Source organism: Lissotriton vulgaris, chromosome 2_1, assembly GCF_964263255.1.
Source record: "Lissotriton vulgaris chromosome 2_1, aLisVul1.2, whole genome shotgun sequence".
NCBI lineage: Eukaryota > Metazoa > Chordata > Amphibia > Caudata > Salamandridae > Lissotriton > Lissotriton vulgaris.
The window spans coordinates 62,489,092-62,516,749 of record NC_141687.1 but is presented as its reverse complement, the minus strand read 5'-3'; the positions used below and the strand labels follow the sequence as shown (position 1 = coordinate 62,516,749).

At 47.6% G+C, this 27,658-nt stretch overlaps 1 protein-coding gene across 1 annotated transcript in view; it reads left to right on the top strand.

Moving 5' to 3' along the window:
• The window catches only part of PNKD (PNKD metallo-beta-lactamase domain containing), a 278,177-nt gene that overhangs the window by 125,319 nt on the left and 125,200 nt on the right, over positions 1–27,658 (top strand). The window contains exons 2-3 of the mRNA XM_086954467.1: positions 16,628–16,743; positions 18,848–18,960. Of these exons, the coding sequence (XP_086810593.1) occupies positions 16,628–16,743; positions 18,848–18,960 (229 nt within the window). The remainder of the gene's footprint in view (positions 1–16,627; positions 16,744–18,847; positions 18,961–27,658) is intronic.

Here is a 27,658-nt window from a genome sequence, read left to right as displayed (position 1 = left end):
TGTGTTCTGCACACATGTGAAGCCTCTGTCCAGACAGGCACTCCAGTTTTAGTTTCCCTGTGATGGACACAGTGCGAGGCAGTATGGAGGATCACTTTCCCTGCACTCACCAAGTTATAAACGTCAGCGATGTCTCTAGTCCTGCTTCTTACCAAATCCTTCACATCTGCAGCATCATCTCAGCTTTGTCTCTCTACCTTCTTTTTTTAATCCATCAGCACTTTGCAAGCATGGACTCGCAGCTTGTGTTTACATAGTAGGGAGAGGCCTGCTTTTGTCAACATGCAAAGCGTTTGAAGACTATGTCCTGCTGCTCACCTGTGCGCCACCTGCTTATCTCCCCGGCCATGCCAGGAGCCAAGAAACCAAGAGCTGGCAGAGTGACACCTCTGACGTATCCACAGCGTGTTGCATTCTGGAACTTGTAGGTTCAGTTTTTACATTGTCACTTTGATCGAAAAAAATCCCAATATGCAAAGTGGAATTAACTGGAAATCCAGGACTGGTTACAGGTTTTGAAAGTAGCACGAGAGAGCATTGCAGCTGTGCACGAGACGTCTGTCCTTAACTACTGTTGCCAAATACCTGTGCGGTTTCTAAAGCTCGCAACAAACATCGGTTTTAGCTTAAAAGACACCCTTGTTGTTTATTGTTCATAGCAGTGCATTTTCAAAGCAAAACAAATCCATTCCAACGCAGACTCTCTAGCTCGTGAGTCCTCTGAATGAGGACTGGGTTGTGTCCTTTGCTAATCCGTGATATTAACACCCAGAAGTCAGGGCAGTAGCACATTGTATGTCCTGATGTGCTGTTTCTTGATCAAATATTTTCACGGTAGAGCTGAGAGACTTACGTTGTTGTCGCTCCGAGTTTATTATTTACTTTGAGACTTTAGGTTAATCTTTTATTTGAATTTACTGACCATGATTGTTTCTTCTGAGCTGGGTACGGCTTGTTTAATTTTGGCTGCACACGGTGAGAAGGTGGGTCAATCTTTTGCACCATCTTTCGATGCACAGTTCACTCTTCCCCTGCATTGTGCAAGGCCTTCCCTCACATCTTAAACTTCACAGCGCGTCATCATTTTGCGACCTGCATTAAAACACAGTGACGTCATCCCTCTGGGACGTTTCTACATCTGAACATCTCCCGGGGCTCATCTTCCAAAATGAACCCATAAATGACGGAATGTATTTGTTGTGTGGTGGTGCGTCCGACCTGTGACCCCCCTCAGTTGTTACGTGAAGGATTGGGGGGCAGGGGGTCCCAAAATCCAGCGCAGGCACCTTGTATGCGTGCTGTGCATGTGTGTGTATAGCATGTGTGTGTATAGCTGTGCATGTGTGTGTCAGATTGCTTACTTCTGGCATTTCTATGGTTTCAGTTGGCGAATGAGTGACATTCTATGTCAAATTTTTGGCACTTTGAGTGACATTTTCATGTGAATAAATCAAATCAATGACCACAGTTGGAGTGCTTTTCTGTGAGTTTGCGGTTTCATTATTGTATGATATGTCTAGATAATGTAAGTATGCCTAAAAGAAGCCAGCTTTATTGGTGTTGCCAGTGCTTCTTAGTAGTATAGATTAAGAAGTAATAATCATTTTGCCATTATTTAGAATTGAAAATGTTTTAATTCTGAAACTAGTGTGTGAATTGAATATTACCAGGTATATGGGAGGGCTAGTGATCTTCCTTTATATTGCGTAAATATACTCAGACCAAAGTAACTTGAATATTTAGGCATTACCATTATTTCAGAGAGGTGCACGGGTAGGTAGACCCATTGATAGGGCGGCCTTGCTGGGATTCAAAGCCATGGTCAGCAGTTTATGCGCCTCTGCAGCAGGCGCATGGAGCTATTAAGCTTTCTGCTTAGGAGATGCAGGATCGGCTTCCTCCTCCCTTCCTCGGGTTCCCAGCACACGGTAGTGAAGGGATTCAAACCATCGGTCAGCTGTTTACGCACCTCCGCAGCAGGCGCATGAACCCACTGGAATTTTTACTGAGGAGACTCAGGATGGATTTCCACCTCCCTTTCCCAGTATCCCTTGTTGTTATGTGTGTTTTGTATAGTGCACCACTCACCAGGGAGGTTATGTGCAGTGCAGGGTGTGGCAAGCACCGCCAGCGTTTTATTAGCAATAGACGCAAATGTAGGTGCTGCCCACGCACCAGGAGCCGCATTACATACTAGACAATCAATGAAAATGCGCCGTATTATGATGAATGCGCTGCCACAGTGTAGCCGCAAACTCGCGCTGCCCTGGGCAGCGCAATCGGTGAAAAAACGCTCCGTATTTCACTGTGCAGGCGGCCACCTCAACCTGACGGGACTTTTAAAGGGGATTAGAGACCCCCTTGCATGTGGGTGCAGTAAGTGACTGCAGCTGTCTGGGCGGTCCATGGGACACCCTTTCCACCGCCAGAGGGCTTCTCTCAGGGGGCGCACGCACAGGGCACTTTGTGGGTGCGCCCCTGAGAGCCTCTTTACCTCTGCGCCCGTGTCTGTAATACCGCTCGGGTGCAGAGGCAAAGGGATTCCCTCATTTGCATGGGGCTCGCCCCCATGTAAATGAGGGAATGCCCCCTGCAGAGAGCGCTGGCGCTTTATGTGCGTGAGCACTATCGGTATTACAGCAGTGGCCGCACAAGCGTCTGCGGTCTCTTTTGTAATACCAAAGTGCCACAGGGACGCGCAAAGTGGGCGCAAACGCCTGTTGCACCAACTAAGCACTTTCTGTAATACGGCCCGGGGCTCCTTCTGGTGGTGTCTGCTGCTTGGTACGTTTCATGTCCGCTCCGCGACCCCTCCTTGGACAGGTCTCCCCTGCAGGCTCGATGAGACCCAGAAGCTGTACTGAGCTCCCCCGGCACACGTCACACGCGCGTCACTGTCCTTCTGTGTGAAGGTCAGAGTGCCTTAATCCTTTGACTCCATCCTGAACACCCACACACAACCCTCCCGTACCCCGGCAGCCAGAGGCGGCTCACTCGGTGCACAGTCCCAGCTGCAGCCCCGAGTCTCACCTCGCTGACTGCAGGAAAGAAACAAATCGACGTCACTGGAGCAGTAAGACTGGCAATTATGTTCAAGGTAAACAACTTAGCCGGGCCCAGGCCGAGTCCACAGCGAGCAGTCACCTCTCCTCGACCTGAGCCCGACTCATTCTAGCTCCCTGAGGCAGTACAGCGAGTGTCTGGCTGCTGTTTACTTAACCCCAGAGCTGCAGCGCCTCGACCCAGAGTGCAAGGGCAACTTAGTAGGAAGTTCACTCTTTTGGATTCCGAAACCTCAGTTGGTTAATGCAATCCCTGCAGATGTCTTTATGTGAGAACAGGGTCTCTGGATTCAATTCTGGTTGGTGGGCTTGTGCATTTATAGTGCTTCGAGGTCCCAGCATGTAACAGAAAGCACCTTGAATATGTAGGTCATTATTTTAAAAATGTTATAACACACAGTATGAGAGAAGCTGCTGCAGAAATATTTAGTGCACTTACAAAACAGGTGCTTTCAGAGTATATATTTCATAATGAGTGGTGGCTTGTGTGTCTTCTGAAGGGATGCTTTCCGGAACACAACACCCTTAGTCACCTTCAGTGCCTCGACCCACACGTACGACGATACTTAGCATGCCATTACAACGCATGCTTTCGGTGCGATGTTTTTACATCGCAAATGCCATTAGTACGCATATTTTTACTGCGATTACCATTACTTCGCAATTGCATGAAAAATATATGAAATGTCTTTTAAAGCGCAGACCATTAAGTCGCATACCACTAGTTAGTGTACATGGACCATTTTTAGTAATTGTTAAATAAAATAAACTAAACCCTAACACACTACCCCAACACAACACCCTACACTACACAAACACCACTACACTACCCTAACACCACTACACTACCCTAAATCCTAAATAACTACCCCCAGCATGACCACCCCTAAACCCCCACTCCTATCCCTACACTCATTCACTACCCAGCACGACCCCAACACTTCCCTAAATCACAACCCTACACTACACATATACCACACTACCCTAAACCTTAATACACTACCCCCAGCACGACCCCCTACACTACACATACACCACACCACAACACTACTCTCAACCCTTAAACACTACACATACACCACAACACTACCGTAAACCCTAATACACTACCCCCAGCACGACAACTACACTACACCACTATGCACAACCCGTAAACAGTACCCCCAGCACGACACCCTACACTACAAAAACACACTACAGCCCCCTTACCTCACTCTCTTTGTGGTTCCTCTCTCCTCCTGGGACCTTCTTCACATCATCTCTGAGGGGCGGTGCACGTTGTTGTGAGCAAACAGCCTAAGTTTCCTCACAACGACATGGATTGTTTATTTTTAAAGTTCATTAACGCATACCATTGCAACGTATGCGTTGTAACAAAGCTTGCGATGTAACAACTTGCATATTAATGGTATGCGTTGTAACATCGCAAGCGTGCAGTAGCAGCTGCGCACTAAAGGCTGTTTACCCCATGACCCACGTGTAGGCGCTAGTAATTATGCGTGAATAACACGTTTTAGGTCAGTGATGCGTACAGCAGCACTGAAGTTTGTTAGTCTACCCTGCGGTGCGCCCTACTTGGCGGGACTCTGTGCGTACCAGCCTGGCCAGAGTTTTCAAACTAGCCTCACCATGCAGCGAAGGAGCCATGAGTAAATTGGGGGCGTGAGCGGCATGTTTACATCAGGGCAGCCAGTCTTTATTATTTTTTGTATCTCAATTCTTTATTACGTTTTTAGGGCTCGCCTGCTGTGCGCATGCGCATAGCTGGCGAAGCTCTATAGGGGCTTAAATAGACTTTTCCCAACTTGGCGATTTGGTGCTGTGCCCGTGGCTTTTAGGTCAATGCGCGTGCACAGCACCAAATCGCTGTCTGTTCCCTCAGCCGCACTCCTCCCACACCTTTGAAGTGAAGCTTAGCTTCACTTCAAAGGCCCCTGCTGCTTAACACCCTCTCCCCGCTCCGCCCCCTCCCCTGCCCGCCATGTCGCATTTCTCCCCCCCCCCTTCTCTGCCTTCCCTCCGTCTTGTTTCTTTACCTGACCTCTTATCGTTCGTGGTTTACTGGTGTATATTAACTTACAAAGTACACAGAAGCCTCTGTGCTGCTGTGTTTACTTGTGTAAACTCCTTCGCAATGTTCGCATAAGTCTCTGTGTTGCTCGCTGAGTGGTATAAACAAACAAAAGGTGAAAACAATCTATCGCTATATAAAGATCTATATTGATGGATAAATATACGTTTTCTGGTTGGAGTCTCAGCCCCAGTGAATCATGGCAGTATTCCTGAGCCATGCAACGTGCAGTCACCAACCCAGACACCTCTGAGACTTATTGTGTCCAAAAATGGTGTGGGAATTATAGACCTGTACAGTCAGCAGCTGGATTCAGAGAAATATGACTGCGAGCTTCTGATGAACTGTATCCAGCCGAGCATGACTTCTGGCAAGGCGCTGACCACTGCATGTGTGGGAACGCAGGGGAGGTAGAGAAATATTGTCTGCCGCACAGCAGATTCCATTTTGACCTGTCAGGAAACTAACAGGAGCCCTGTGATAAGGCGCTTACAGCTTTGGTGATAGATGGGGCTTAATAGAAGTTTTTCCATCATGCTTTTGTAACCAGAGCTTGACATTTTAAGACACAAATAAAAAGTTCACATCATGGTGCTTTTTTTGTTATTAAAAAAGCAGGTAAACTGCGGCTGTTTTCTTCGAGACAGGCAGTTTTGGGTGCTGCAATCCTGCTTCCTTGACATTCTCCTTTTTACCCTCATATCTCGTCCAACACCCTTTCTCTCTCTCTTAATTGCTTTATTCCAAAACATATTGTCGGCACAGTGTGCTCCCACTACCTTGTCCTGGGCACAGGAGGATCTCGCAGAGGTTATTATATAATATCGAGATTCTGTCAAAAACCTACAAGAGTATCGAACAAATATTGTTGACTACCACATCCTTAAAGTATGCATAAATAGACAATTTCCGAGGAATAAGCTTGATTGCACATCTGCTTATTTTGACAACATGTATATTGTCAAGGCGAGTAGATGGAGTTAAGAAAAGTAAAGCTATACTCTGACATACATACAACTGTCTCACACTGCAGGTTGTCAATTCAGGATATGCAGGAGAACACAACTTTACAGTGGTTGCTGTGTTAGCCGCGCTCCTCCCACATCTTTGAAGTGAAGCTTAGCTTCACTTCAAAGGCACCTGCTGCTTCACACCCTCTCCCCGCTCCGCCCCCTCCCCTGCCCGCCGTGTCGCATTTCTCCTCCCCCCCCTTCTCTGCCTTCTCTCCGTCTTGTTTCTTTACCTGACCTCTTATCGTTCGTGGTTTACTGGTGTATATTAACTTACAAAGTACACAGAAGCCTCTGTGCTGCTGTGTTTACTTGTGTAAACTCCTTCGCAATGTTCGCATAAGTCTCTGTGTTGCTCGCTGAGTGGTATAAACAAACAAAAGGTGAAAAAAATCTATCGCTATATAAAGATATATATTGATGGATAAATATACGTTTTCTGGTTGGAGTCTCAGCCCCAGTGAATCATGGCAGTATTCCTGAGCCATGCAAAGTGCAGTCACCAACCCAGACACCTCTGAGACTTATTGTGTCCAAAAATGGTGTGGGAATTATAGACCTGTACAGTCAGCAGCTGGATTCAGAGAAATATGACTGCGAGCTTCTGATGAACTGTATCCAGCCGAGCACGACTTCTGGCAAGGCGCTGACCACTGCATGTGTGGGAACGCAGGGGAGGTAGAGAAATATTGTCTGCCGCACAGCAGATTCCACCACCACGACCACATCCACCACCTCCACATCCACCACCTCCACATCCACCACATCCACCACCTCCACATCCACCACCTCCACATCCACCACCTCCACATCCACCACCACCACCACGCACACCACCACCACCACATCCACCACCACCACCACCACATCCACCACCACCACCACATCCACCACCCCTACCACCACCACATCCACCACCTCCACATCCACCACCACCACATCCACCACCTCCACATCCACCACCACCACATCCACCATCTCTACATCCACCACCTCCACATCCACCACCTCCACCACCACATCCACCACCACCTAATCCACCACCTCCACATCCACCACCTCCACATCCACCACCACCACGCACACCACCACCACGCACACCACCACCACGCACACCACCACCACATCCACCACCTCCACATCCACCACCTCCACATCCAACACCTCCACATCCAACACCTCCACCACATCCACCACCACCACCACATCCACCACCACCACATCCACCACCACCACCACCACCACATCCACCACCGCCACATCCACCACCGCCACATCCACCACCGCCACATCCACCACCACCACATCCACCACCACCACATCCACCACCACCACCACATCCACCACCACCACCACATCCACCACCACCACCACATCCACCACCACATCCACCACCACCACCTCCACCACCACCACATCCACCACTACCACATCCACCACTACCACATCCACCACTACCACATCCACCACCACCACATCCACCACATCCACCACCACCACATCCACCACCACCACATCCACCACCACCACCACATCCACCACCACATCCTCCACCACCACCACCACCACATCCACCACCACCACCACATCCACCACCACCACCACATCCACCACCACCACCACCACATCCACCACCACCACCACCACATCCACCACCACCACATCCACCACCACCAAATCCACCACCTCCACATCCACCACCTCCACATCCACCACCTCCACATCCACCACCTCCACATCCACCACCTCCACATCCACCACCACCACGCACACCCACCACCACCACATCCACCACCACATCCACCACCACATCCACCACCACATCCACCACCACATCCACCACCACCACCACATCCACCACCACCACCACCACTTCCACCACCACCACCACATCCACCACCACCACCACATCCACCACCACCATCACATCCACCACCACCATCACATCCACCACCACCATCACATCCACCACCACCACCATCACATCCACCACCTCCACATACACCACCTCCACATCCAACACCTCCACATACACCACCTCCACATCCAACACCTCCACATCCAACACCTCCACATCCAACACCTCCACCACCACCACATCCACCACCACATCCACCACCACATCCACCACCACATCCACCTCCACATCCACCACCACCACGCACACCCACCACCACCACATCCACCACCACATCCACCACCACATCCACCACCACATCCACCACCACATCCACCACCACCACCACATCCACCACCACCACCACCACTTCCACCACCACCACCACATCCACCACCACCACCACATCCACCACCACCATCACATCCACCACCACCATCACATCCACCACCACCATCACATCCACCACCACCACCATCACATCCACCACCTCCACATACACCACCTCCACATCCAACACCTCCACATCCAACACCTCCACATCCAACACCTCCACATCCAACACCTCCACATCCAACACCTCCACCACCACCACATCCACCACCACATCCACCACCACATCCACCACCACATCCACCACCACATCCACCACCACATCCACCACCACATCCACCACCACCACCACATCCACCACCACCACCACCACATCCACCACCACCACCACCACTTCCACCACCACCACCACATCCACCACCACCACCACATCCACCACCACCATCACATCCACCACCACCATCACATCCACCACCACCACCATCACATCCACCACCTCCACATACACCACCTCCACATCCAACACCTCCACATCCAACACCTCCACCACCACCACATCCATCACCTCCACCACCACCACATCCACCACCACATCCATCACCACCATGCACACCACCTCCACATCCACCACCACCACATCCTCCACATCCACCACCTCCACATCCACCACCACCACATCCACCACCACCACATCCACCACCACCACCTCCACCACCACCACATCCACCACGCACACCACCACGCACACCACCACGCACACCACCACCAAGCACACCACCACCACACACACCACCACACACACACCACCACCACGCACACCACCACCACGCACACCACCACCACGCACATCCACCACCTCCACATCCACCACATCCACCACCCCCACATCCACCAACCCCACATCCACCAACCCCACATCCACCACATCCACCACCACCTCCACATCCACCACCACATCCACCACCACATCCACCACCACCACCACATCCACCACCACCCCATCCACCACCACCCCATCCACCACCACCACATCCACCACCACCTCCACATCCACCACCACCTCCACCACCTCCACATCCACCACCTCCACCACCTCCACATCCACTACCTCCACACCCACCACCACATCCACAATCACCACCACCACATCCACCACCACCACCACATCCATCACCACCACATCCATCACCACCACCACCACCACCACATCCACCACCACATCCACCACCACCATGCACACCACCACCACATCCACCACCACCTCCACATCCACCACATCCACCACCACCACATACACCACCTCCACATCCACCACCACCACCTCCACATCCACATCCACCACCTCCACATCCACCACCACATCCACAATCACCACCACCACATCCACCACCACCACCACCACATCCATCACCACCACATCCATCACCACCACCACATCCATCACCAGATCCACCACCATCACCACCACCACATCCATCACCAGATCCACCACCATCACCACCACATCCACAATCACCACCACCACCACTTCCACCACCACCACATCCCCCAGATCCACCATCACCACATCTATATGCATGTGTGTGGCTCTGTGTGTGTGTAGGTGCAAATGCAATGTTCTTGGATTTTCGTCACAATAAAATACACTGAACATAATCCTCACAAAAGTTATTTACAACCGTTTAAGCTATTGCCATTATAAATTACAAGCCATTGTTATTTGTAATATCAATACATCTAAGTCACGTAAAGACAACACACATTGCATTACAAATGCTATAGGTGTCACATTTGCGAAAGTTAATACTATTGACATTGTAACTGACAAAGCTATTAATTTTGCTATTTTTAAAACCAACACAAATAAAAAAAAGTGTCATTTACAATACCAATCGCTCGAACTTTCCTAATGCGAGACCTATTGCATTTCCAATGCTTGTTTCAAAATGAAACTAATCATGATCATTAATCATATACCTTCAAATGAGCATAAAGGGCTAATGATACATAAAAAATATAATTAAAATATTAACAGGGAAAAAACAAAGGAAAAAGTACTTCAAGTACCACAATCACATACACTAGCCAGCGGCCTACCTGGGAAATGCAAGGGTGGCAGGAAGGCTAGTCCGGGCATGGCGCCTTCGCTCTTAGACCGAGTCGGGGTGGAGGAAGAAAGGGCGTCAACTATGGAGAAAGCCTGGGAAGAAGGAATCTCAGAGGGCATGGAAGGCACGGACAGATCAACAAGGGAGATCGCCCTCACAACTTTCGAAAAGACTCATGGGGTGCTTCAGGGTGACATAAACTACCCCGAGAAACAACTGGGTCAGTTGCCACGCCGAAAGAGCCAAACCCACCCTGACACGCCGAAAGAGCCCAACCCACCCTGACATTGACAGGGAGAGAGGGTGTATGTTGCAGGCCCCTCTGTCAATGACAGGGCAGCAGGACAGTAACAATGCCCCTCAGAGGCCTTTGATGACGTTCATATTTTGCCAACAGACCCGATTCAGACCGGGGACTCCTGATTTTTTTTAAAGCCAAAAATTGCTTTATTTCAGCTGTCTCCCTTTTCCGTTTGCCTTTTCTTCAGTGTTTCTCAAGGGGAACATCATGTCCCCCAATTTTTCTTTTTTTTTTTTAAATCTAAATCTTCCTTATTCTAATTTCAAAATGTTGGCATATATGAAAATGGGTGGGAGGGGGGGTATGGTGAGGGGACCAGGGGCCGTATTATGTATACGGCACACTTTCCCTGTTTGTACAACGGTGAACCTTTGAAACTGTATCGAGCGAAAGCAGGGACAGTGTGCCGTATTTAAAGAATGCCTTGCGCCAGGGCAGCTAACGATACCATCAGGGCAGCTTATTCAAGTGAAATGCGGAGCGGCGGCTTCAAAGCTGTTCCATGTTTCACCGCGCAGGCGGCATGCTGCCTGCACTTTGAAGAGGGGCGAGAGATCCTCTTGCAGGCGGGTGCAGTGAGAAACTTCATCCATCTCCAGGGGGATCCCTGTGACACTCTTACTCCCCTCCAGAGGGCTGCCCTTAGGAGTCGCACTGAAAGTGCACCTCCTTTTTGTTGCTGCATACTGTTAGTTTGCCTCCTAGGGGCATGTTTTCCTCGGTGCCTGCGTCGATTATACGACGTGGGTGGAGAGGCAAAGGGATTCCCTCATTTGCATGGAGCCATGCAAATGAGGACACACCCTCTCATGACAATGCACCAGGGCTATCTGTATGCCAGGGGGGGCACACACGCGTCTGCAGCTCCTTCTGTAATACCAAAGTGCCACTGGGGCACACAATGCGGGCGCATGCCCTGAGCACCCCTGGGCACAATATATTATACAGCCTCTGGAGGGTAAAAGGGGCACAGGCTGCGATTTAGGACCTGGCACTTGCAGACCCCGGTCGGCGGAGCCAACTGACCTATAGTTAACATGGTAGTAAGTTAAGCCTAAATCTGTCAAGCGGCCAAACCTCCCCTCCTAAGGTAAGACGGAGAATGTCGGACTCCTATAGTAAGATTGCTTTGTTTTCATTCATGTGCATCAAAATGTTACTGTCCCACCTGCAGGGGGTGTTTTGAAAATGTTATTAAAACTTTGGCCTTATAACCCCAAAGCGCGTATCTGTGGAGTGATTGTAGTCGATGAGGCGCGAGTGGCTGGAGTGCCGAGTTATGTGAGTCTGATAAAGTCCCTACAGAGTTGCCAGACTCTTTTGCAGCCAGAAAGAAGCAGCTCCAGATGTTCAGACAGCTGCGAGCCTCCCGTAAAAGCCTAGGCTGAGTGATGTGTGAGGTAGTTATATCTGCTTATTTCAGTTTCTCTATAAAGTGATTCTTATGGTGGGTGGGCTTTCCTCAGACTGCTTCCCAGGTTTCTCAGTTCTCTTCCTCTCAAGCACGTCATTCTGTTGTATTCCCCCTCCTCGTCCTCTTTCTCACAACAACCTGCTCGATCCCTGACTGGGGCCGGTTTTGGGCCCCTGGGGGCCGTTTTTGCTGCATAGCTGCAAAATCGTCCCTGTACCAAAATCGGCAGTAAACTGGCCCTGGCAAAGAGCTTGGCTGCACCTCCAACGACCCCCCTCACCCCCACCCCCCCTTTCCCGAGTGGGGAGGGAGGGGGGCTTTGGAGGGGCCGCCGAGCTCTTTGCCAGGGCCAGTTTTCAGCCGATTTTGGTACAGGGACGATATTTCGCTATGCTGCAAAAACGGCCCTGTAACAAAAACGGCCCCCAGGGGCCCAAAACCGGCCACCACCCGTGCGGCGCACAGGGGGATTGCCTGGTGCCTGCTATGGCCAGTCCGGCCCTGGTCCAAAACCTCTGCTCAGCAGCAAGTGCCCTCTTTCATGTTACTCGTCAGCCACAGGAGTGTGAGGGGCTCTTAACACCCCAATTATATGTGCTAGTGTTTTTGTTGTTGTTGTATTTTGTCTGACGTGATTTCTCTTTTATAATTCTCGCATTTAGTGCAGAGTTTGAGATACAAAAGAGTACCCCTGAACGATCTCATTGGACCCGCCCCCTGCGCTCAGCTCTGCCACTCCCGCTCTCCCGAGTCTTACCATAAAGTTTTGAAGGCGGGCTCAACCTCAAATTATTTTGCTCTGAGCTCCCCTAAGCGAAATATTTTGAAGACCTCTGCCCTAAGCAAAGTCCCCTTCTGCAACTGACTCATGGTCCGTCTTCATCTCCATGCCTCCTCTCCACTAGACACGGTTCTAAACTTTGGCACACAAACCCTGTGCAACCTTTGTATACATACCCCAAAACTGCACCCTCTTGTCACCAGGCCCAGTAGCTCTCAACCAGAAACAAGGCTCTGTTCGAACTCTTGATCCTAGTTCTTAAAGCTATGAGGTGACCTCTTCGTAAGCCGTGATCCGCTAGCTCCTCGCTAAAGCTTGTGTTTGAGTCCAGACCTCCTAGTTACTCCCAAACCTCATTTCCTTATGTAGATCGATCGATCTTTTACCCTTCTGGACTCTCCTGTTGCAGCGTGATCACTACCCATCTGAGTGTAGTCGCCCACTTCTTGCCCCCGAGGCTATTCTCCAGGTCGCCTCGCCATATCTGAAGCTACTACAGATCACCATATCTGGCCCTCCCATTCTACGTCATTCTGTCTCAGTCCAGCAACATGGTAATGTGAATATGTACATAGGTGTTACCTGTGCAAAACATATCCTTGCAATTGTCTTTTCATCATTGACGCCTCGTCCGGGGTAGTAAGCGCTATATAAATGCAATTACAATCTTCATTCGCCTACCCATGTATCGGCTACCCTGCATAAGTGCAATCGGGCACTTCCCTCTGTACCCTTATCTCGTTGCTATGTGCACCGTTTATTGTAGAATGCTCTTGCTGGTTTAATAATTACAAATAAGTGCAACCAACATTTGCAGGTAGGGCAGCTGAGGCCCAGGAAGGTTCCTTGATTTGCTCGGGCCGCAAGATTTTGGCCAACTGGGAAGCCATGATTTAAACCCCGTCTCCTTGTTCCACCGATGGTAGCTGCCCTTTCAGGATGCCTGACTTCCAGTCGGGTATTATGTCGTCCTTTAAAGTCGAAGGGAGGTATCATCAATATACCAAATACTGCTTTTTGATATACTTGGCTGGGTTAATAAAATAACATGTATTTGTACACGTTTACCCAGAAGGATATCTTGGCGCTGAATAACAGATGTTTATTGCTACCCAATAAAATGGTACTCATTTTATTCACCTCAGAAGGATGAAAGGCTGAGTGGACCTGCCGGGATTTGAGCCTGTGACCATGAGGTCAAACACAGGTCTCTACAGTGGACGCATTAGTCCACTGAGCCACCAGACCCGCCCTTCTTAGTGTTCTAGCTGTGGCACCATGCCAGGTTTGAATCCTCTGAGGGCTGCTTTAATCAATCAATCACTTGTAAAGCGCACTACATACCCATGAGGGTCTCAAAGCGCTGAGGGAGGGTTGGGGGCGGATCAGGGGCGCTACTGGTCAAACAGCCAGGTCTTTAGTATCCTCCTGAAGGTCAGCAGGTCTTGGGTCTGTCGTAGGTTCAGTGGGAGGGTGTTCCAGGGCTTGGCGGGAAGATGGGGGAAGGATCTCCCACAGGTGGTTGTTCTTCGGATGGTGTTGAGTGCGAGGTCGACTGAGCGTAGCTGGTGGTTGGCCGTCTGTTGAGGTAGGCTGGGCCGGTCTTGTGGAGTGCCTTTTGTGCGTGAGTGAGGAGCTTAAAGGATATCATCTTGGCCAATTAATCTTCTTCACTGGATAAAACGAAGAATGCCATTGGTGGAGAAATGACTACCTTTAATTACAGTGCTTTGAAGATACATGACTGGCCACGTGATGTGAATATCAACAAATTAGCTATTATCCAGCATTGCTGAGCGGAACCTTTTATAGAGGATTGTGGGAAGGGTATCGCGAGCAGGGGCTGCTGAGAAGAGCTCCTGGGACAGGAACGACTGGTGCTACATGGAAGAGTAGAGACGAGGGGTGTTCAAGCACAGCAGTGCCTGAGAGAGGGAGGAAAACAGGCACAGAGTGAGGGGACAAAATGGAGTGAGAGAGCATAGAGCATAGGGAAGAGAGAGAAAGGGGGAATGCAAAGAAAAGAAGTATGAGCGAAATTAAGGGTGGGAAAGCGTTAGGATTGAGTCGCGGGCAGTGTGTATACCTGTGTGCATGTGTGAGAGAGTGTGCAAGACCACTAGGGGCAAAGCTCTCCAAACTCTTTAGTAGGGGTCTCGGCCTGAGGCGTACAGTCGGGCACGTTGACCGACCCTGCAGCCTGCCTAAAGGAGACAACATCTGGACCTCATAGCCTCAGCCCATCATAAGCACCTGTCACCTGTTCTCGTTCTACGAACTCTCAACAGCGTTCAATGCCGTTATCACCCTCACCTTGATACTTTGCTATCATCCTACCCTTGATGTCACTGACTGCGCTCATTTGTCTTCGTAAGGTATCTCGCCCATACCTTTTCAGTCGCATTAACCTTCAAAGCCCCGTCCCTTGCAGATCTCATGGAATGCTCTACTCCCTTGAAGCCATTTCTTTTGAAGAAGGATGTCTTACCTTAATCCTTCACCCAAGCTCTTTCTGGGGACGATCTTTCACCCTTACTCACCATTGTCAATGCCTTCCTCACTCAAGGTATTGTTCCCGAAGCTCTCGGGACAGGCCAGATCCTTTAGCTTCTAAAAAAACATACACTAGACCGTATCAACCTCCGGCCTATCGCTCACCTGTCATTCATCAGCATTGGCAATGCCAAAAATATCTTGCTAATGGGTTTAGGCACTCAAACAGTCATTGTACATGCATTTATGCACCCATGCATGCAGATACTGACTCGTCATTGCATTCACCCTCTAACGCAACCACAATAAAATGCACACAAACGCCACAAAATATGCAGGATAAATCCATAGAATGCAAGTAGGCAAAAGAAAACCTGCTGCTGCCTAAGCAGCGGCGGAATATACTTGCGGTAACAAAACTAGACATAGCAGTGGGCGTCCATCTTGCAGTGGTGTTCTGCATAGTATATTGTAGTTTTGAAGTTCTAGCATGGCCACCCTGTTTAGAGCTAACTTGTCGGCCATCTTGGAATAGTAAAACAATGATGCACTATGGGCAAGAGCGTGCCATACTGGTTACAAGATTTAGAGGAAGTCGCCATGGGTTATGCAGCGTGCTGCTTATGTAATGAGCGACATGTAACCCTTTAGCCCTGCCTGGGGAGCCTCAAAAGTAAAATTAAAAGAGGAAAAACAGGAAAGGGGAACTATAAAATGAGAAGTTACCATATTACCAGGAACTTACAAGCAAATTAAATGTGCCAATTGGATTTATGCCAATTTCAACATGTTTAAAGGTGAGAATGCAAGCACGTTAGCACTGGTTAGCAGTGGGAAAGTGCACAGAGTCCTAAAGTCAACAAAAACCAATTGAGCAAAAACAGGAGAGGCACGGCAAAAAGTTTGAGTGAAGAGCACCCTCAGGCTGACAGGCATTGTTCCTTCATGATATTCCATCCATCGACTCTCTATTCTATATATATATGTGTGTGTGTGTGCGTGTGTGTGCACCTTAAAATACTGCATATGTTATGTGTTTTGACAGTGTTCTTTTAGATAGCATTTCATGCGGAAACGTGCATTTTGCTGAGAAATAAATAAATATATGTAAAAACCTGTCAGCCTTCACTCATCTTGTCCCTTTCTTGTCTCCCCAGGTACAACCTCTACAGTCGGACACAGCTGGGGTACTTGTTCCACCGGCGTCAAATGAGGAGAGCCCGCCAAAGATACCCTCAAGGACACTCCGTAGCCCACCCCATGGTGTTCAGTGGTAAGAGCCAGCCTGCTTCACGTACTAACTGGGTCCGGCGGTGTCCTACAATGCTATTCTACGAGCGCTTTATAAAACCTTTAACTTTAACTTTATGTGCCATATGATCTTTTTTTTACAGGGGCATGGTGCAAATTGATGGGGCCCCAGTGCTTAGTTTGTAAAAGAATGAGTGCCGGTGCCCTAAGCACTGCTCAGAAGCCGCGGCCGGTGCTATGCAATGTTGATGTCTCAGTTTCAAGCCTGCATAGTCTTTATTTCACCTTGTGCCTCTTTAACCCACTACATGACAGTCTCTGCCCCTTTATCTCACTCTTGCATGTTCCTCCTTTCTCCCTTTGTGACTTTTTTTAGTCTTTCTCTCCCTCCATCTTTCCGTTTTTATTATTTTTTCTCTTCTTCATGGTCAAAGTTTGATGCAGAAAAATAAGTTCCGGTTCTTAAAAATGAGTGCCGGTGGCCTCCGCCAGCAACCACTGGCTCAAATTAAGCACTGCCGGCCCCCTGCAAAATATGAAGAGGGCCTCTGAGTGTACCATGTCTCACAGATGTTTGATGAGCTGGGACTGAATGGGGGTTCCATGATGCTTGGGGACCTCTTGAAGGGTTGTGGACCACCAGCTCTGCAGGGACCTGCGTTATGCCTCTGATTTTGTTGTAAATGTTCTGAGTCGCGCATTGATTTTTTGTTGTTGTTTTTTCTCTACTATGCTGCTTGACCTAGTTGTCTCAAGGCATCGTCCCAGCCATTTTGTGACACTATTCATATGTTTCCTAAAACACATTATATTATATTTATTCATAGTGGAGTGATAGTGGTACTTTTAGTCGGATCGCAGGGCGTACAGGGCAAACACCTTCTTGTCATGGTAGCCTGTCACTCTATGTGGTGAATTCTGTTATGTCTTCATATTTTCTAAGTCTAACAGTTTCTGCACACCACCCCTGCCCTTTGCTCTGTTAGGTACTTCCTGAGTACAGGAACTGTGACAAGTTCTGCCCTCTAAGAGGAGGGCCCACCTGAGCCCTTTGGGATTTTGAAGTGGATGTGATTCTCACTAAGTTTTCCCTCCAGCCACACTGGGCCAGCAGTGTGAAATGTACGTCTCTATTATAATTGTAACCCACACCCGCCACAGGAGGGAAATTGTTAACAGTTACCTTAAGTTATATTGACCCTATGTCCCAGACCAGAACTAGAGAGCAACGCTATAGAGAACTAGGTGACAACATGGTCACCACAGCAGCCTCAGCCCATTGGGATAATCCCTTTCCCCATGTCCAGGTCTAGTGAACAGCATGTCCAAGCAGATGGCTGTCCTAGACTGAGGAACCAGTGAGACAAAAACTGAAAGACTTGGGCCGAAGGTTGGATTCCTTCAGCAGTCTATCCTTTGCTTCCGTAGCACGTCTCACTCTGAGTGGGATGGGTATGCCCAGGTGTGGTGCCCTTGCTCGCTGCGCCGCTGGATTCAAGCTAGCCTGGCTGTTGAGGGGTGTCACCCTGAAACCGGTCCCCAGATACTTGTTTCTGGTCCACGGAGAATCCGGCTTTGCAGTTCGGGCTGGACTGTTCCCATTAGGCACAGGGTCAAGATGGGTTTGAATAGGGCTGGGTCTGAACTGGGGTGGTGGAGTGACCAAAAGAATTATGGATTTAACCCAGATCTCTTGACTGTGGTTGAATGTTTGATTCATTCAGCAGTCTGTGCATCATTTGTTGCCGCAGCAAAAACAGAATGACAGCACTTGAAGCTCTTCAGGACTAGAAGAAAACGCTGCAGCTGCCAAAAAAATAACATATGGGAACTTTTAGTCTTTATGTATAAAAACGTCTATATGGTATAGAAGTCCTTGCTGACATTCAATGTCCTTCTAATCTATGCTACAGAGCCCTTTAATCTATGCTTTATTCGTCAATTATCTCTGTTCTCATTTAGGCATGAAGGTGGCGAGGGGAGAGCTAGGGATTTAAATTTGCACTAATGCCAGTTTAGCACTGGTGACCAGCAGTAAAAATGAACACCCATAAGTCAAGCTTTTTATTGAGTGGTTTGGGTTAAATGTTGACTGTTGCCATTTTCTCTTTGGCTTGTTGTTGTAGGGGTGAAAGTGGTACCCATTCCTGTGCTGTCTGACAACTACAGTTACCTGGTCATCGACACTGATTCCAGCCTGGCCGTCGCCGTGGACCCCTCCGACCCGGTGGCAGTGCAGGTAAGGGCTTCTTCCCTCAGTGGCTTCTTGTGATCTGCCTGCTTTTCTCCCTTCAGTGTTTCTTTGGTTGGTTGTCCTTAAGATGTTTTGTTCTCGCCTGTGAGCATGTCTTCCTTCGGTAGTTCAGTACAACGGGTGAGCCTCTCCTCAATTCTTTGGTCTGGGGATAAGTATCCCTTAAAATTTTGCTTTAGGTTGGTTTTCCCGTCAGTATTTTGATACATGGGCGGACCTACCTTTTAGCCTGTTTTTATGGTCCGGCTTGACCGCACAGTTATTGCCAACCAATTATGTGAGAATCACCAGGAGAGGGGCTTTGGCTCGCCCACATGTCTGGATCCAAGAGTACATTTTGATTGGGCAGACGGCGTGTGATTCCTCAAACAGTGCTTGCCCTCCACACAGCTGTGATAATTTTGTTTATTTATCCAGCTGCCTGAGCTTGAACTTTCAGAGGCACACACCTGACATTATAATGCTGTTAAAGTGTCTTAGATAATGTATGTTATTTTCCTCTGGCATCAGCACAGTTGAAAGGAGGGAAGTAATTAGCCTACGTAGATTTTAGGTGTGGCTTGACAGTGACTGTCACCTGACCTATAACCTATACCAATATTATTGTACAGTTCTTCCACAAAAGTTCCCATGTTATTAATTGTGCAATGCTTCTCATTATCATACAACAATCCTTAAATGCCAGACATATTGCAACTGCCAATGTTTGATTGGTGTGTGGGTTCATCTTCCTTTCTTAAAGTGTTATGTGGAGGCCATTTCCTTCAGTAGTTTGGTCTGTAATTGCGTCTTCCTTCAGTAGTTTGAATTGTAGGCAAGCCTTCATTGACATTTGATCTGTGGTTTGGCCTTCCTTTATTTGTTGGTTCGTGGCTGGGTCTTCAACTTATGTTTCATCTGTGTGCCGGTCAAGAGTTTGGGCAGCAAGGGGTAGGTGTTCCTTCAGTTGATTGGTCTAAGGGTCCCGTCTCTTGCCTCAGTACTTTGGTCTGTTAGTTAGTCTTCAGTATGTATTTGAACTGTGTATGAGTCTTCTGTTGGTAGTTGGGTGTGTCTTGTGTCAGCTCTTTTTTGTGTTCAACATGTTTTTCTTCAATGCTTATGTGGCCTACCTTACCTACATCTTATTGATTGGCAGTATCTCTGCTTTCTCCCTGGGATAGTCGACACCCAGTAGCATGCACCACAAACTGCTCGAGTAGGGACCTGGGCAGTGGCTGGTCTGTGCATCTTCCAGGACAAAGTTGATTTTAATATAAAGGGAGCCTTTCTATGTAAGAAAGGTTGCTTTAATGTAATATAAGGTACTTGAGCTGCTGCATGGTGTAAAACTATGACAACCTCTTCTCTGGTGAACATTAAGATTTTAGACTGTCCAAGGCGGGGCACAATAATTTGTATTTGTTCATTTCCTCTTGTGGTTTAGCAGTGTTGATTTACTAACTGTGCCTCCTGGAGTGGTAGCCACGTACTGAAACTGATGCAGTTACGTACACTGGGAATTCACCCTTCTTTCTCAAGCTTACACCCTATTTGTTGGTGGTCTTAGTCTAACTTGAATCTTATACGTTAATATATCCTATACATTGTTAAATAACATATTATGGATCAGACTAACCAGCCTTATTACTAACACGCTGTAAAGTCAGCATATAACTAAATATATTTCTGGTGCTACTTTGTTTAATTAGATTACAAATTAACACCTTGGTGTAAACCTTTAAAGCGTAGAACTTCTGGTTTAATATCTTCACCGCTCAAATTTTTTAAAGAAATACACTCAATTTGTCATAAAATAATTATATATTTGTGATATTGATTTGTTCATCTATTGTAAAAAAAATCGATATATGAAAGGAAAAAAAACCAACATCCCCAAAAAATGTAACTAGCTCTTATTGCAGCATAATTTTGTGTTAGTTGACTCGGTTTCACATGAATCACTGTCATTTCACTGCCCCGGATGTGGCAATGGTTCTTAACCTTTTGACTTCTGTGGACACCCACTTGATCATTACTGGAACCTGGTGACCCACGCTGAATCATTATTAGAACCCAGGAACCCGGACCGGCCAAGCATTTCTGATGATCTGAATGGCGAAACAATACAGAAAATTTACAGAAACCATGTTTTCATCAAACAAATACACTTTTATTAAATATTTATTAAGTCACAAACAAATATATGAGAAAAATCTAAATGTTCATTTTACTTGAAAGGTTGAAGCATTTCTACATTCAATCGAGGCCGCTCCTGGTCCATGCTATGTTCTGTTTAATGCACCTGCACTGTTCCCACCAATCAGTATGAGGATACTAACTTTATTTTTAGCCCTCAGTTTCAAATGCCTTCACATTTACTGAATGTTTAGTTATTTTCAATTTTGCTTTTTTATTCATATACACTTTATGAATCTGTTAATACCATTTAATGTTCTAAGCAGTCACTGCCCCCCTGAGTAGGCTTTGTGGACTCCGGGGGGGTCCCCGGACCCCAGATTAAGAGCCACTGCTCTGTTGTCTTCCCTTATGACATCTTTGACATCAATCGCATCTTTCCATTGGCCTGTAGAAAGTAAGCCAAGCGAAGGGCCTACTGGAGAGGACGGCTGCCCTTGTATGTACGAATAGCAGCTTTTTATCTGCACCTGTGGTGTGATCTCGATAGCTGGAGAAGTTAACTTCTGGTCTCCAAGGATGAGATCTGGGACCAGAGAGAGAACACTCTTCGTGCTCTCTGACACTCCTAAAGATGGACCAGCACTTGCAGATGGCAGGGCAGCTGGGGAAAGAAATGCAGCCTCCATTGAAACAAGCATTGGTTAAATTGAGCACATCCTATTCTTTGACATTCAGTGAATTGTTGCTATCAGACGCAGCTCTGCTGGTGTGTTTTTCTCTTCCTTTTGTCTTTCTAATTTGTGTGTGTTTTTTTCTCTGTTCTCAGTTAATGTCTAAAGAGGAAAAATAAATGTTGGTGGCCCCCACCGGCTCAAATTAGGCCGTGGGTATCAGTCGAGTGGGCCAGTGACTGACTACAATCATCTAAGCTTCTCAGTGTAAGATGAGTTTGGACCAACTCCCCCCACCACCCCCCTCCCATAAAACCCTGCCTTCCTCGTTTCATTTCATACCATCATTTCATACCTAAGGGCGTTGCTCAAAGTGGGAAAGATGTTGTAAGTAAAATGTGTACACAGAGCAGGCTCTGCGTCCTGCCATTGTCTCATTATGGAATTCCATGTCTTTTGATTTGCAACCTTTTAGTTTCTGAAAGAGATTATAATATGGCAGTTTGCAGTGCACAAGCGCTGCGACTGAATTACTCTAGGCGCTCTGTCCGCTTTAGCAGCAGTTATGGGTAACAAACCCCTTCTCTGATTTGTGCAGTTATGGCATATTTACAAGCAGCTTCAGCGCTCTGGGGCAATTGATAGAGCGGTTTTGCTGTAGCGCTCTTACCCCCTTCCCCACAAGGGTGGGCGTGCTTCGGGACATGGGGTGCTTTTGGACAAGGGCGAGTGGGTTGATATTTACAGCGAGGCGGATACGTGCCTGGCGAGGCAGGAAAGCAGTGAGGACGGCAGCCTGAAGACACTCCTGAGACCACCTAACCGGGATCTGGAAGGAAGGACCCGGCTCTTTCCAGAGTGGCGGCTGTACAGTGGTCCCTGCCGTGGGCACTTTGAGGTAGAAACGTGTTGCACTTTTCGTTCTAAATTCGTATTTACATATTGCTGCATGCCCAAGATCACACTAGCCTGGAGTCGCTTGGATTAACAGCGAGACCAGTCCTGCGTAAACATAAGCCAGCCAGAAAACCTAATTTGACTACAAGAACGACTGAGCCCCACCAGTGTTCAGGAGGTTCCTTGCCAGTAACCCGTGGCAACCTGTTATTTTATCACCAGGCCAACTCCCCTGCAAACACTGATGCCACGTGTTCAACGTGCAAAGTCTACTTACATAATGTGGCATTTGTCCTGGACAATAACACTAGTGTTGTCTGCAGAGTTCATCTTGGATTTTTATTAATATTTAAAAGCGGGCATGATTCTCCGAAATTGGTTTCTTGGCGCTAAAAATAACTTTCTTGGCAGGGTCGGTTACTGATTAAAAAGAGGTTTTCAAAGCCCTCCTCAAACTGGCGAGGGAGGGTTGGTTACGAAAGGAAACCGGTAATGGCTTCAAGACTTTTTCTGCGGCTCTGAAAATGCTTTATCTCCATAACCGCTGGTCCATGTTTTGGGAATTTGAAGTAGATAACTCTGATCAAATCTCAATTTTCTGGTGGATCGATGCCAGAGAAACTTCTTGGCCATGAAACCAGGCGAGTGCGCGTAAACTGCTTTATATACTGTAGAAATTGCCGTAAAGAGGGTTCCACTATGCAGCTGAACCCAGTGAAGGCTCCCTTTCTACTTAAGGTAGATATTTTTTAGGGCCCCTCAAAAGACTGATTGATGCAGCAGCTGGGCCATAATATGCCTTAAAATATTTAAAAAGGAGGGTGATAGTATGGACCCGAAGGAACACCTCGACTGATGGTTTTGGGAGCTGAAAGGTTCGAGGGCTGCATTAGCAAAGCTTGTTTTGTTTCATGGGGAAGAGCAAAGCAGACCTTGCACAGCATGAAACGTTTAGGACCAGGGGTCTCCAGTGTTTTCTGTAGTAAGAACACACTGACTATCCCGAGCTACAAATATTGGTGTTGTAAAAGTGCCCACGTCTTACAAGATGACATGAGCGGTCACCCTAAGCAGGATAACTAGCCGTGATCACCCAGGGCATCGGGCAGGGTTGCCGGCTGTAATGTGAAGGAGGCCCTGCCAATTGGCAATGCCTCCTCTACATGGCAGCCATAGCAGCAGCGCTCCTAGCACCCAGGTAATAATAATAATAGTAATGTGTCACATCCTTTATCACTCAAATATCCGGTTAAAATTCAATCTATTTTTCGCCAAACATCAGCTTATGAGTTCTGAAAATGCACACATTTTCATCTCAAATACACATTTTTTTTCAGTTTTGGTATAAGTGCAATAATTCAACCAAGAAGAGTTTCTAATTTAATTTATCTGGCCGGGCTGCACACTGGAGAGCTGCCAGTAGCTCACGAGCTACTCGTTGGAGAAGCCTGGGTTTGGCCATTAGACCTAAAACACCTCTGAAAACAGAGTTCAGTTACAATTTTTCTATTATGAGAGATGCAGCATTTGATCATTTTTCTTGCTAGCTTTTACTTGTGATATAAATGCACCCTCTGAGCAGTAGGGGATAGAATCTCTTCATGCAGGTGGCCAGTAGTGATAATTTCTCTCTGCCCAACTTCAGAGGACTTCTATAGAAAAACAGTAAGGAGGGGGTGTCATGAGCGGAGTCCAACCAGGCCGATAGGTGTGGATGGCTTTCTATGTCCTCCATCTGTTCATCCACGTGTCTCCCCAAGACCAACCTTCTCCCCTTGCCTCTGGGGCCTTCGACTAGTGTAACTAGAAGATACGGACATCTTTCTGGTTGTGGAGATGGACCCTGCTTGTTAGAAAGGGTTGGACATAAGGTTTGGAGAAAGTGTGGCCTTGACAAACGAGCCACACCTGTGTGATTTCTTTGACATAAAGTACTTAAGTAGGAACAGGAAACACAATGTTGGTAAATTGGGGAGCATTTTATGGACACTTAGGATTGTTCTGGGGGTATCTGCAATGACAAACTAGTCTTCCGCCTTAAACAACCCAACCATAGCTCCCTTGATCTCAGAAGAAGCCTAGGAAGGGAGGCGAAGGGAGGTGTTTGGTGTATTTTACCAATGAAGAGATTGTGTTGTGCCCTGTGGAGCTGTCCTAACGCGTCGCTAACATCTCTGATCTAAGGATTGTAGAAGAAATGTCCTTAAGCACAATAAACACAGGTCTCATCAGTGTGGGCAGCCCGCTTCGCATGCTAGGGAACGTCCTACCTGAGGTAGCCGAGATGTTTCTGAGCGAGATGAAGCCTTCTGTCGGGTAGAACTAGTTAACTGATCATTTACTGGGAGGCCATCATGGTCCTTTTGTCAGCTGCAGAGATCTGCATGTAAATAGCTTTGGCTCTGCAGAACGAGTCCTAATGAGGCTAGCACCCGAATATGGAGGGCAAAACATTCTGGGAAGACTACAGAATCAGCACCGAAAACACCGCTCATCAGCTGTGGTGACTGACCTCACGAAAACTCCACCTATTCCACGAGTACAGAGGCTCTCCAGGACCACATCATAGGGAAGGCCCTTTTTTGAAGACACCACTGCAGGTTTTTCTCTTTGGAGTGTCTTGCTGCTCAGACAAAGCCTAATGAAGGTGATCCAGGGTTTCTTCTAGTAAACCTTAGTGCTAGTAAAGAAGGGTGTTCGGTTCCAGTTGCATCCATACATCCAAACCTTGTTGGCACGTGGGACTACTGTCACTGGGTTTGGCTTCCGTACCCAAACTAATTGGGTGGGTATTTTTAATAAAGGCATAAAAACGACCACCTGAAACGAAGGATCTAACAGCACGAATTTGAAGAGGTTCTAAGGCTGCTACAGATGTGTATGGATTAATCAAAAAGACAAGAAGCGGAGGACACTCCTTCTCATACCTCGCATCCAAGACCAGGAACGCCTCGGAACCTCCTCCTCCCTCATGGGCTTCTGAAGGAACCTCAAGGCATGACTCTTCCAGGCGAAACGGGCAGGATCACCTTCTCCCCCCTCAGGCATGCCCTACTAAGCGCCTGGGTACCCTCATGGATGATAAGCCACGCCCTACAAATCCACATAACATAAATAATGAATGTAACACAACATAGACCCAGAGAAACCGATGAATGAAGCCAACATTTTATGGTGGCCTCGGACGTAGGAAAGAGACAGAGGGAATCTGATTGAGGGACTGTGTCGCAAAGGGAGATGAAGGCAGGAAAAGGAGGAATATGCTGCACCTGATGGGGGGAAATACATTTTTGAATAGCAAACAGTCATTGGCAATGGCATAAAAAGGTACTGAGTGGAAACTGGGAGAAGGTACAATTAGGTGCCCCTGGCTGAAAAGGAAAACAAGCCTTGGCAAAGCCAACAGGTTTGACGCTTGAACTAATACGTCTGACAATGGTAATAAAATAAATGCCTCCTACAGTACAAGAAAAATTGCCTTGTGTATACAACACATGGGAGGAATAAAGAGCTAAACGTGTGATGACAGACTCTATTTTTCAAATATAAAATTGTCCCTCATGCATATTCCTAAGTAGACAGGATACATACACCCAAACGGAGAACAGAAGAAAGATGATACTAAAATACTCCAATGGGCTGTTCCAAGATGTGACTCGGTGTCTCGTGCCAATGGCTGAAGGATCCATAGCCAAGTATGCCAATGTCTGAACGAGGCTATATTGTTTGGCATGAAGGGCACACACACCATTGCACATCAGACCTAAAAAGGAGAGAAGTGTCGGTATTTCAGCACGGAACCATCAACATGGGGAGCGATGAAACTTTAAAGCTCCATTCAAAATTTACCCAACTCTCAAAGGGGGCAGTTGTGGAAGGTGCAAGGAAGATTATTAGGGACATACAACAGACGGAAATGACAAGAACAGCATGAATTTAAAAAGGGAAGAAATGAAAAAGTGAAATGAAACATAATGACTCAGTGAAAAGCAGGCATGATGGTGAAACCACATGTTTATTACACAGTGTCATAACGATACTTAATGTGAAAAACTGGAAGTGACGTGGCCGATTTAGCTGACAACAGTATGGTCTTATCTGGTTGGAGTTCCTGGAAACTAAGGGGATCACATTGAATAGATTTCTTCCCATTCTGAGTTGCCAGTTTTCTCCGGTCACCCAGATTACCTCACAATGCATTGGAACATATGCTTTGCATCCTGTGCTGCAGAGACAAAAAGCAAATGCACTGGAATTCCTTATAACCGTTTATTCCCAGACAAATGTATTCTTAACTGTAATCTCATTGTTTTTTCAGTTAAATGAATTAGTGTTGAGTGTGCAGATTCTTTCAAGCTTGATTGTCTCTGATATAAACTAGACTCCTTACAATATGCTTTGTAGATGTCTAATTCGAAGGTTGTGTGCTTTCTCCCACTATTGTGAACACGTGTTTGTGAGGGGATAAAGCTGGTGGCCATAGCCGTGCCTCTGCTGCAGATTGTGTTCTGTGCACTGGGTGATATTGTTGCAGTGTTTTGGCGTAGGGTTTCTGCCCAATCGCTTCAGTAGACCCCACACGATTACACATATGCTAGTCGGGCTTGCAGAGTTGCACCCACGGATACCTCAGACCTCAGCTAGCTCTGCTGTCCCCCGGTTACAGAACTCTAATCATGAAAACATTGCAGGCTCCGGTGGAGATTTCCCCTGGGTTGAATGGACATACAGGTTTGTCAGACAGATCTTACCAGTTCGCACCTGAGACAGTGGAACATACGAGACAGTGGAACATACCCTTTTGATCAGCCCACCATCTCCATCCAAAGAGGGATGGAAGTTGGGTTTTCAATATATTTTTGGTTAGGTGTGGCACTTGGGTAGTTAGTTGAGACAGTGCTTGGGGCTGCAGCCATAAGTAAAGGGTACCTTTGGCTCTCTCATCTTACCTGAGGGTCAGTGCTTGACCATGCCACCCCCACCAGCAGCAGACA